Source organism: Salvelinus sp. IW2-2015, linkage group LG17, assembly GCF_002910315.2.
Source record: "Salvelinus sp. IW2-2015 linkage group LG17, ASM291031v2, whole genome shotgun sequence".
Taxonomy (NCBI): domain Eukaryota; kingdom Metazoa; phylum Chordata; class Actinopteri; order Salmoniformes; family Salmonidae; genus Salvelinus; species Salvelinus sp. IW2-2015.
In genome coordinates, this window is record NC_036857.1 from 27,243,420 (window position 1) to 27,255,894 (window position 12,475).

At 41.2% G+C, this 12,475-nt stretch overlaps 2 protein-coding genes and 1 long non-coding RNA gene across 3 annotated transcripts in view; 2 read left to right on the forward strand and 1 right to left on the reverse strand.

Moving 5' to 3' along the window:
• Positions 1-12,475, forward strand: part of LOC139029059 (uncharacterized) — a 49,453-nt gene that overhangs the window by 12,552 nt on the left and 24,426 nt on the right. The window lies entirely within an intron of this gene.
• LOC111976626 (tubulin alpha chain-like) lies at positions 1,424-4,546 on the forward strand. Its single transcript, XM_024005612.2, has 4 exons — positions 1,424-1,556; positions 2,943-3,165; positions 3,238-3,386; positions 3,480-4,546. The coding sequence occupies exons 1-4, from the start codon at positions 1,554-1,556 to the stop codon at positions 4,458-4,460; spliced, it is 1,356 nt and encodes a 451-aa protein (XP_023861380.1). The 5' UTR covers positions 1,424-1,553; the 3' UTR covers positions 4,461-4,546.
• Positions 4,606-10,105, reverse strand: pmelb (premelanosome protein b). Its single transcript, XM_024005595.2, has 12 exons — positions 9,949-10,105; positions 8,678-8,773; positions 8,351-8,497; positions 7,864-7,998; positions 7,550-7,711; positions 7,043-7,387; positions 6,613-6,840; positions 6,381-6,506; positions 6,162-6,270; positions 5,671-5,876; positions 5,373-5,463; positions 4,606-5,078 (listed from the first exon to the last, which is right to left on the reverse strand). The coding sequence occupies exons 1-12, from the start codon at positions 10,007-10,009 to the stop codon at positions 4,910-4,912; spliced, it is 1,875 nt and encodes a 624-aa protein (XP_023861363.1). The 5' UTR covers positions 10,010-10,105; the 3' UTR covers positions 4,606-4,909.

Genomic DNA, 12,475 nt, shown 5'->3' on the forward strand with positions numbered 1-12,475 from the left:
AGTATAGGCCAACAACTGCTTTTTGACTGCATTGGAAAACCATGAGTGCGATCTGTAGATTCCATGGAGGACCACACCCATCCAGCTGCTGTTTAACTTCAGGGCTCCTCCCTCATCTGTTGCGGTGTGGGGACCTCCCCCTGGAATTGTATAGGCATGAGACCATACGTCTTGTTCTGCTCCTTCTACAGTGTACCTAAATCTCACTCACACTTACTGTATTAACCCACAATTGACATAAATCTTTGTTTCTTGGTAGCTTACCCAGTGAGCAAAACTCATCAAAAATATGTAATTTCAACCAGTTTTTCTTACGTGGTATATTTAGAATATTCCAAAATAAAGCTCTAAAGACAAACAAATTGCTTGTGTCACAGATACTTTTTAGTGGATTTTACAGAGGGACTGTATCAAAGCAATTATTCACTTTACAGTATTTTTTGTTGTTGTTGTATGATTTAATCTTTATTTCACTAGGCAAGTCAGTTAAGAACTTACAATGACTTTGTAGAACAACCTGATGTAAGCTTTTATTTATATATCTGCCAGACAAAATCCAGTACTCAGGATAGTCTGACAATGCAGGCTTTTCAAACCTCGGTTGTTGTGTAATCCTTCAGGACAGTCTGTGTGGTGATGTAGACTTATCAGGAAACTCAGACCTGAGCCCTTAAAGTCAATACATGTTTGGTCATTATGGCTATATTCAATTGGATAGATAGCAGAAAGGAAAACTGCTTCCTTAACAGGAATACACTCAGGCCAGCCCAGTGCATTCAGGAGCAAGACACGGTGATCACGTGATCAGCCCAGGGGATGACGTTATCATTGCAGAGAACATAGGACAAAGAGGGAGGAGAGATAGGAGGAGAAAAATAGGCTTTAGCAGCATCATTGGACCACTGGCTCAGCTTCAGTGAGATAGGTCCTTCCCTGATTCTGTCATTTTAAATTATTTATCTGGTACTGTTCCCTAAAAGGACTTTGGCCATAAATCTATATATAACCATAATTTAAGATGTGGGTATGTGTTTTAAGTTGTCTTATGGTGATAGATTGGAAGGTTTCTTTGAGCATTCTGACCTTCAGTAGCTTCCAACACTCCCGTTGATTTGCAGTCAATAATCCTAATGCTAAAGCTGTCCCTACACCTAAATATTGGATTGCTCACTCTCAAGGGTATTCATGATAAGATGCATTTTTAATTGGGGTGAACAATATATTCAAACAGCGTGACACTGGACATAGGGTCAATTCACTACCTTCCATTCCCTGAATTACATAACATTTAATAATTCTCATAATTCACAATTAGAAAAATACTAAATTAGCATAAAAGCTTCGTTTAAAAAATGTAATTTTCACAATCAAATTGGCGAATTACACAACGCATACTGCCTGTGCATAAATCTGGAAGCGCCGCCCCTCTCCATCAGCAGTTGTTGCGTCGACCCTTACGGGCAGAGAATACGCTCATTCATTCAGACACAAATAGGGATCTCTCTGCGTATTGCTTTGTATTTTCCCTTATTGTTCGATCCTCCTTAGAAAACATGGTAAGTCATGTTGTTTTTTCAGCAATAATAAGCCTGAAATAATTACGTTTTTGATGTTTTCTAATGAGAATTTATAAAATTATGAGACAATATTACACCCTAATTGTGGCTATATGGGTTGATTCTTATTGTCTCGGTCAATGAATTCTGGATTGGGGGGGATTTTAAGCATTTTCGTGTTGTTCATCCATTTCCAAATGCAGAAGATTTGCTTAGGCTTCATTAGCGTTTGGAAATGGTATTGCATGCTATTTCGGTTTAATACAAGGGTATTACATAAATTGGTATGGCATTGGAATGAAAGAACAAGGGCACTATATTTGCATTCAGAATTTGTGCTAGCTATTGAAAACATGAATTGTACAATATTCATCAAAGGTAGCAACATTTATTTATCCAGGAAATTTATTTAAAATGGTAATAAAATGGGATTATATTCTCACTGTCATTCATTGTGTTGCTAGGTGTGGGAGGGCAGACTGGGTGGGGACAGAAGGACAGAATATATGTCTCTCTTCTGTAACATATGTCTAACATTATGTCTAGTTAAACCCTGAAAAGAAACCTATTCCTCTCCAGCTGCCAGCTGCATTTAAATTCCTTAGTTATGTAATATGACCTTCTTGTCAGTTTAGTAATGGTCATATGTTTATAGATGTCAAGATTCCACTGCTATTCATTCATACTGTTCTTCAGTTTACATGTAGCCTACCCAGTCTTCCACTAGGTGGTGTTTTTGGCAAGTGTACATTTTTGTCAAATGTATTGTAATTCTGCTACATTAAAACCTCTTAAGGATCGGCCCCTTTTTTTCAGCCTAAAATTACATACCCAAATCTAACTGCCTGTAGCTCAGGACCTGAAGCAAAGATGTGCATATAATGTAGGAGAATTTAACAGATTTGGTAAAAGATTTAAAAAAATAAAAAAACATACGTTTCTTTGTATTTTTTTGTACCATCATCTTTGAAATGCAAGACAAAGGCCATAATGAATTATTCTAACCCAGGCGCAATTTAGACGTTGGCCACTAGATGGTTTTAGTCTGATCCAATGTACTATTGCATATCTGTTCAAAATGTTGTATCAAGACTGCCCAAATGTGCCTAATTGGTTTATTCATACATTTTCAAGTTCATAATTGTGCACTCTCCTCAAACAATAGCATGGTATTCTTTCACTGGAATAGCTACTGTAAATTGGACAGTGCAGTTAGAGTAACAATAATTTAAGCTTTCTGCCCATATCAGATATGTCTATGTCCTGGGAATTGTTTTTGTTTCTTACAACCTCATACTAATCACATTAGCCTACATTAGCTCAACCATCCCGAGGATGGGACACCGATCCTGTAGAGATTTAAATATTTTCCCATTTATTTTCCAGCGTGAGTGTATCTCTGTCCATGTGGGTCAGGCTGGAGTCCAGATTGGCAATGCCTGCTGGGAGCTCTACTGTCTGGAACATGGGATCCAGCCAGATGGACAGATGCCCAGTGACAAGACCATCGGAGGAGGAGACGACTCCTTCAACACCTTCTTTAGTGAGACTGGGGCTGGAAAGCATGTCCCCAGGGCTGTGTTTGTAGACCTGGAGCCCACAGTCATAGGTAAGCTTCCTGGTTCTCATTCAATTGAAATAAAGGTAGCTCCTTAATGAGCTGTTCATTTTCTCTCCTCAGATGAGGTGCGCACTGGGACCTACCACCAGTTATTCCATCCTGAACAGCTCATCACTGGCAAAGAGGATGCTGCCAATAACTACGCCCGTGGACACTACACTATTGGCAAAGAGATCATTGACCTGGTGCTGGACAGGATCCGCAAACTGGTGGCTATCTCAGAATGAATGAATTACATATTTGATCAACTATCTGATCAGAATGTGGACTCCTTTTATTGACATATTTCTCTTTCTCTTCAGGCTGACCAGTGCACAGGCCTTCAGGGCTTCCTGGTTTTCCACAGCTTTGGAGGTGGCACCGGCTCTGGTTTCACCTCTCTGCTGATGGAGCGCCTGTCTGCTGACTACGGCAAGAAGTCCAAGCTGGAGTTCTCCATCTACCCAGCTCCCCAGGTGTCCACAGCTGTGGTGGAACCTTACAACTCTATCCTGACCACCCACACCACCCTAGAGCACTCTGACTGTGCTTTCATGGTGGATAATGAGGCTATCTATGACATCTGCCGTAGGAACCTCGACATTGAGCGTCCCACCTACACCAACCTCAACAGGCTCATTAGCCAGATTGTTTCCTCCATTACTGCTTCCCTTCGATTCGATGGTGCCCTTAATGTTGATCTGACAGAGTTCCAGACCAACTTGGTGCCCTATCCACGTATTCATTTTCCTCTGGCCACCTATGCCCCAGTCACCTCTGCAGAGAAGGCTTACCATGAGCAGCTCTCTGTCTCTGAGATCACCAATGCCTGCTTTGAGCCAGCCAACCAGATGGTGAAATGTGACCCTCGCCACGGCAAGTACATGGCTTGTTGCCTTCTGTTCCGTGGTGATGTGGTGCCCAAAGATGTCAATGCTGCTATTGCCACCATCAAGACCAAACGTTCTATTCAGTTTGTTGACTGGTGCCCAACTGGTTTTAAGGTTGGCATCAACTATCAGCCTCCCACTGCTGTCCCTGGTGGAGACCTGGCCAAAGTCCAGAGGGCTGTGTGCATGCTGAGCAACACCACTGCTGTGGCAGAGGCCTGGGCTCGGCTTGACCACAAGTTTGACCTGATGTACGCCAAACGTGCCTTTGTGCACTGGTATGTGGGTGAGGGCATGGAGGAGGGAGAGTTCTCTGAAGCCAGAGAGGACATGGCAGCCCTGGAGAAGGATTACGAGGAGGTAGGGGTTGACTCCATTGAGGGGGAGGGAGAGGAGGAGGGAGAGGAGTATTGAAATGTCCCTGCAGGCAAGACATTGTCAAACATTGTTACTGTTGCATGATCTGATTATGATACCTAATAAAATATTTAATTATATTAGCCATTTGTGCTCTTGGTCTTTATTCACAACATTATTTTGACAAATAGAAAGACAATAGTGCAGTTTTGGGGGATTTTAATGGGGGAAAGATATTAAAATGTATAACTTCACAGTAGTTTCCACTAATATTCACTGGTCAAACCTCCAGTATAAAAATGTTAAATCAATGTTGGTCTTACAATACATATGCTCTTTGAAAATGTTTGAGGGAAATAAGCCAAATTACACACAGTTAAAAAATTAATTTATAAAAAGTATAAAACAAAAAACAAAACATGTCAGATGACTATCTGTGCAAATAAAATGTTTCTTGGCTGTTATGTTGTGTGTATTTGACAGTTGAATGGGTTGTTGTTGTCCATTCACACAAGCCTGTCATCGAGCAGTGGGCTGTTCTCTACAGGAGCCTGTCGACTCAGAAGGTTCCAAAACAGCAGAGGTCCAGAGCTCCAACCAGGACTTCTCTCAGCGTTCTGGAAGAAGGAGCCAACCACAGATTCCTTCTTCAGAGGATGGTAGGATTTGAACCGTCTGTGGAACAAAAAGAGAACATTAAATTACATGATTTTTTTTACTAGGCTCACTTGACAAAAATGTGTGAATCTTAACGTGTCTCCCCTGGTGAAATAAAGGATAAAAAAGGTCATTAGAAAGGTATTATCAATGGTACAATATGACGCATACAGTTGTCCTGAGACTGGCTGTAGTGTAAACAGACACCATAAGGGTCATGTCTCAAAGCAAGCGGTACAGGTTATAGTTTGTGGTGATATGGAACCCTTCAGAAAGGTGTGACAAGTGTAGACCAATGTTGATGTGACTCACTTGTAAGTGTAGGCCACGGATCCAGTGACCAGAGCAACGATCAGGACCCCCATCACCATGGCTACAGTGTCCACTGAGGACAGCCCGGAACCTGCCAGAGCACAGACAATAATGTATGTAAAACAACTTCATATAACAACATATTCAAATATATGAATACTTTTTTAAACAATAATTGTTGTACTGGAAGCTGTTGGACTGATTGTCCCTGGGACCCAGGTATGAGACTTGAGTGGGGCTGCCACCCAACATATTCACCATACAGAGATGTGAAGAGCAGACATGTTACAGTACATACCCATGGTCACGCTAACTTTGGCGCTGGTGACTGCCAGACTGACATCGTTGGTCATGGACACGTTGATACAGAAGATGCCGGAGTCATTGAAAAAGTGACGCAGTACCAGCTGGCACTCAGAAGAGGGGGCCACTGTGTTACACATGGTGTGGACTGGCATCAGACAGTCTGCATCCGACACCACCATACACACCTCTGTGGGAAGGCTTGGTGGAAAACAAACACAGGGTCAGAAACGCTCAGTGCAACAATAGAAGCCGGTTTCCCTGACCCAGACTAATCTTGGACTAAAATACAAAATATATATTTTTAAATCCAGGACTAGGATTAATCTGGGGAAATGAAACTAGCCCTAGTGTTTAACTGGTGGGATATAGGCCTGTATTCCTTATTGATTTGTCTGTGGACCATGATTCTGCTTAGGGAAATAATGACTGGTTTGATTCTTTGAGACAGTCTCCCTTTAATTGCTTTGGTGCAGGAATACTCACCTCCCATGGCAGGTGACAGTTAGATCCACTACATTTCGTTCAACCTCAAATTCATCAGTCTTGATCAGAGCATTGTCCACTTGCACGATCTTCAAACTCTCAATGCCCTCTGAAAACAAAGACATAAAGACGGGATGTAATAATCCTCAATGTTAATCAAATCCAATATTAGGAAACCACAACATGGAGATTTAGATATCCTTTAGACAGTTGACTCACCAACAATGTCAATGCCAGCGCAGAAGGACCCATAGCGATAGATCACACAGTCATCATCCTTGGGTTTTTCACCTGCTTCACGCTTAACAACTATCACCACGGGAACTTGTGCCGTAGCGGCCTCCCCTGTATCAGGAGAAAAGTGACAATCCAACTATTTAAAGCACCTTAGACATACAATTAATTCCCTTCATTCATAAATTAACATGTTACCTAGGTGTTTTGAACACACCTGCTGGCTCTACTTCAGAAGCAACTGTTGTTGAACCAGCGGAGACAGTTGAGGTGTCAGGGTTGACTGGAGAAGGTGTCTTTGTGTGCTGAGCGGTGGAGGCTCCCACCTCAGTCGTGTCCTCCTGTGTGTCAGTCTCAGCGGGGACTGAGGGGCCTACATTTACTGTAGCTCCCTGTGTGGCCGCTGTTACTGGAGCAGCCGACGCAGCCGCAGCAGGAGCTCTCACTGGGGAGAGAAACATGACCATTCAATTTCCTATTTTCTTGGTCAATTCTGGCATAGCCTACTACGTATTGGGTGAATGTCAAAAGTGTTTCTCCACGATTCATCACGTCCTCTCTCCTTGACGAGACTAAGGATGCAAGGAACCCAAGTAAAGCCTTTTGACATTCACTTCTGGACTACAGCGTTTCAAGATGAGAATTACCTGTCGTGCCTGCCAGGTTTGCAGGCCCAATAGTGACAGTGCTACCAGTGGGGATAACACCAGCTGGTGTGGCACATGCTTTATCAGGGATAACGGCCTGTACAACCACCTGAGGCTTGAAGCCGCCAGCCACTATGTAGGTATGGGTGACAGTCAGCTCTCTGGAGATGAGAGCTCCGCTGCTGTCACCAAAGTCCCAGTTGTATGTGATGTCAGCGTCACTCAGGTACTCGCTGGGATCGTGGAGACTGATGGTGAAGGCTATCGCTCTGTTCTGGACGAAGCTCAGGTCTGCCTCGTTGACGTCGTTCACTTGGCTCATCGAGACGGCAAAGGGGATTTGATCTAGAGACACAGAAATAAATACCCTCAAGTATCTTCTAGTAGCAAGTATTGTTGTTTTCTACATAGATTGAATAAACATATGCATTTTAAAATAGTACTAAAATGTGTTCATTCATTCACTCATTAAGTCATTCAATTTGTTCACTCATTCATTCTACTAACCAGTGATGGAGAACTGTGTGGAGGCGTATCCCAGAGGGATGAACTTCTCGTGGCTGCGGTAGTGGTAGATGACAATGTCCACTATGTAGGAACCCAGAGGGACATTGTCTGTCCCGATGGTGAGAGAGGAGGAGGGGCCATCAGACACCTGCCAGTACTGACCTGTGAGGCAAAGCAAAGGAAATAGCTTTGCATGCTTATAACAGTGTTATTACATGGTTTTTAAAGGTTTATAACATTCCTACAAGACAAAGTAAAACACGTTAACATGAATACTGTAGGCCTAATAGATGAGTGCTTGCAGCTGTACTTACCCCATGTCTTCCATACAAACACATACGGAGGGGGTTTGTCACCACCCTTCCTGAAAGGTGTGCCGTCGGGAAAGACTCCGTTCCACTCCGCGTTCTGTGCAGGATACACTGGCTCAGACTGATGGTAGTGTGTTCCTAGAGGAAAACAGAGCGCGTGTTGGTTTCCGCTTTGTCTTTAGACAGAGGAGTATGTACTATGAATATGTAGTATCTAACCTCAAAATGTAATTTTTGCACAGTAACTTGGCACTGTAGTTTCCAAAGGGAAAGAACAATACAGATATTGTAGACTGTCATGCATTATTAATGAACAATAGCTGTCCAGAAGCCAGCACTCATGCAAGATTTGGCTCTGGGCACCAAGATTACTGTATAAGTGACAAAAGCCCCTCATATAGCCAAAACTCTAATCTTGTTCACAAGACTCTTCCTACCAATAAGCCTAGGGATGAGGTCATCAAAACCCAGTCAGTCCTCGAGGACTTACCATTGACGGTAAAGTTCTCGGCCCACACCACCTCTCCGTCGGGCATGACCTTCTGGTTGTGTGGGAACTGCAGCTCGATGGTAAAGGTCACCTTGGCTGCAGTCAGGGTCGGTGCGTCATTACCCACAATGAACTTTACCTTGCCACCTGTTGAGAAGAATGTACACTTTGAATTGAATATCATAAGTATACTATTTCACAGAGATAATTTACTTACTTTACTTAAACCCTTTTGTCCACAGAGATATTCCTGATACATAAGATGAAAATGTTATTTAACCATCAGTGTATTTACATTGTGTTGAGACAGAGGAAAATTGTGCATACCTTTCCAAGAGTCTTTGTAGCGAGGGTCTTCATCTTTCCACACCGGATACATTTTCGTATTCCATGATGGATATCGTGTGAAGCGACTTTTGGGCTCTGGAATATAAATCATAGAAATTACATAAGTAAGCATGCAGTCAGCATTTATTCATTAGAGTTGAAAAGGCAGGAGATGGTCACACTTTCGGTTGCAACCAAAGGAGGGGGCTCAGCTCTGACCTAGGTGACTGCTTATCCCAAAAGCTCTACAATCCCCCTCAATCCTATTCATGTGACTGTCAGCTGAGTGTGTACCATAACTTCACTACAGATTAGGGCTAAGGGAGAAGATTGTCTTTGACATAAGGACCAAAGAGGTCAAACTATTTATATTTAATTGCACTGATAAGCACAGACTATTTTCATAAATGCATATTTTCTTTTATTTGAATCAATAACCCCCCCAAAAAAGACAAATCAAAATGCTAAACCTGAGTTAGATTGAAGTCCGGTCATCCATACACGGCACCCTATAGCCAAAATCACAAAATACAGATATCCCAGTTGGGGGAGACTGTAAAATGATTATCAAGGGTATGATTGTTAGAATAGGCTACTGTAATGTGCAATGATCCCACCATCGGTACATCTTACTGTAAAATCAAGAATTTACAGCCGCTGACTGATACTCTCTATATTGTTCGGAATTAATGCAAACTACCGATTGGTGACGAAGGAGACCCTTCTCTCTTGTGCTTTTGAACTATTTATTTAAAATCTCATGCGACTTGCACAATGTTGAAGGTTAGTGCATTGAATCTTCCTAGAGGCCCTATTACTGAAATGATGCTTCCCCATAAAATCAATGATGACAACAGAACTAATTCATATTTGTGCAATGTTTGCAAAGCATTTGGAGAATAAAATGGAGAATAATCATTGAAAGGGTTTTAGTCCAGGACTAGGCTTAATCTGTGTCTGGGAAACTGACCCTTTGTCATGCACATAGTGCTGCACTGAGGAGCCACTGTCATAAGAGTGGCTAAAACAATGTTTTACAGGAAATGTAAAACTTGTAGTGTATTTTAGGTTTAAAAAGGCGTTTGAAGTTCGTAATTTCCACTTTGAAATATTAGACTTGATTCTCCCTTTCCCTCAAGAAAAATGTATCAACCCCTACAAACTTGTCCATTAATTATAATACACACAATAATTCACATTTCCTGTTGCTGCAGGATAATTTTCATGCTGTAGTAAACTGGCTTAAATTAAGATCCTACATCTGTACTTACTTGCTGCAGCAGATGAAAACAGTGCCAGCAACAACACTGCAAGGACTGTCCCCGTCTTCATTCTAAGTGTGCACGCTTCCTTTCCACATTAAATATGGAATATCCCTTTTCTTCTCCTCCAATGCAGGTCAGAACAAACTCACCAGACCATTGTGATTCCTGGCTTTATAAATTATTTAATCTCTGGCCTCACAGCAGTAGTACTAAACCCCTCCTACCCCACTGAAACTGTGGTCCCACCTCCCCAAAGCCAGTGGTGTAAAGTATTAAGTAGTACTTTCAAGTATTTTTACTTGAGTAATTTTTTGGGGTATCTGTACTTTACTATTTATATTTGTCAACTTTTACTTCACTATATTTCTAAAGAAAAGAATGTACTTTTTACTCAATTCATTTTCCCTGACACCCAAAAGTATTCGTTACATTTTGAATGCTTAGAAGGACAGGAACATTGTCTAATTCACACACTTGTCAAGAGAAAATCCATGGTCATCCATACTGCCTCTGAACTAGTGGACTAAACACCTGCTTCGTTTGTAAATGGGTGTTGGAGCTTGCCCTTAACTATCCGGATTTTTTTTAAATTGTGCAGTCTGGTTTGCTTAATAAAGGAATTTGAAATGATTTATACTTTTACTTTTGATAAAGTATATTTTAGCAATTACATTTACTTTTGATCCTTAAGTATATTTCAAACCAAATACTTTTACTCAAGTAGTATTTTACTGGATGACTTTCACTTAAAAGTCATTTTCTATTAACGTATCTTTACTTTTACTCAAGTATGACAATTGGTTACTTTTTCCACCACTGCCCAAAGCCACTTGTGACATGTGGGGCTTTTCTAGAACAGTATAGCAGGGCTCATTTACATAAGGCACACAATGAAAAAGGGATTCAAATATATTTTACATACACATTTTGGTTGACCTGTGTAGAACATGTCTACAAGGTTTCAGAAGATACCTTAATATATGAGATGTTTAACTTGTCTGCTAACACATGATAATATCTGGGGAGTGATATGCATCAATCCAGTTGAAAAAGAAGACATGACTAAAACATAATACACCTGTTGTAATTATTTCCCATGAGGCTGTGCAGTCTTGGGACCCATGAAATTGTTTTTCTTCATCTTGGTCTCCATACTGTAGCCACATACACTCACCATTACCTACACATACTTACATACAGTATAAGTCCATTTAGATTCATATAGTATTTGTTACTGTGATAGATTATGGATGAGTGCAACAACTTGTGAAATTAGTCTTAGTTTAGGATACCAAAGGTTCATGCTGCCTTGTGAATGAATTGTGATAGTAAATATGGGGCAATACTATGGTATGTACAGTAGATATGCACTTCTTATAGGCTACTGTATAATGAAGAGCTTTACAAAAGTAATAAATTATTATTATTATTGAAATTGCTGGAGTAGCGAGAATGTTTCAAACTTTCATTAAAATTGGGTAACTACATGTGAAAACTTATGTGCTCCCATCTTAAAATACCACCGGACCCATTGCATTGAGGCCAATCTGGACTCCATCCCAAAGACTACTGTCCCCAATGACTTAATTAAGAGATTTACCCTCAAATACTTTCAGCTCTATTCCAATGAGGATATTCAGTATTAAAATAGTCTAATAATCTGAGCAATAATGATAAAATCATATCACACATAACAGTAGTAAGAACACTCGATGAGATATACAGTACCAGTCAAAAGTTTGGACACACCTACCCATTCAAGGGTTTTTCTTTATTTTTACTATTTTCTACATTGTAGAATAATAGTGAAGACATCAAAACTATGAAATAACATATATGGAATAATGTAGTAACCAAAATAAACTTTGACAAATCAAAATTGAGATTCTTCAAAGTAGCCAACCTTTGCCTTGATATCAGCTTTGCCCACTATTGGCATTCTCTCAACCAGCTTCATGAGGAATGCTTTTCCAACAGTCTTGAAGGAGTTCCCACATATGCTGAGCACTTGTCAGCTGCTTTTCCTTCACTCTGCGGTGGAACTCATCCAAAACCATCTCAATTGGGTTGAGGTTGGGTGATTGTGGAGGACAGGTCATCTTTTGCAGCACTCCACCACTCTGCTTGGTCAAATAGCCCTTACACAGCCTGGAGCTGTGTTTTGGCTCATTGTCCTGTTTAAAAACAAATTATAGTCCCACTAAGAGCAAACAAGATGGGATGGCATATCGCTACTGTGGTAGCCATGCTGGTTAAGTGTGACTTGAATTCTAAATAAATCACAGACAGTGTCACCAGCAAAGCACCCCCACACCTCCTCCATGCTTCACAGTGGGAACCACACATGCGGAGAGCATCCATTCACCTACTCTGCGTCTCACAAAGACACAGCGGTCAGAAACCAAAAATCTCAAATTTGGACTGCAGACCAAAGGAAAGATTTCCACCGGTCTAATGTCCATTGCCTGTGTTCCTTGGCCCAAACAAGTCTCTTATTATTGGTGTCTTTAGTAGTGGTTTCTTTGCAGCAATT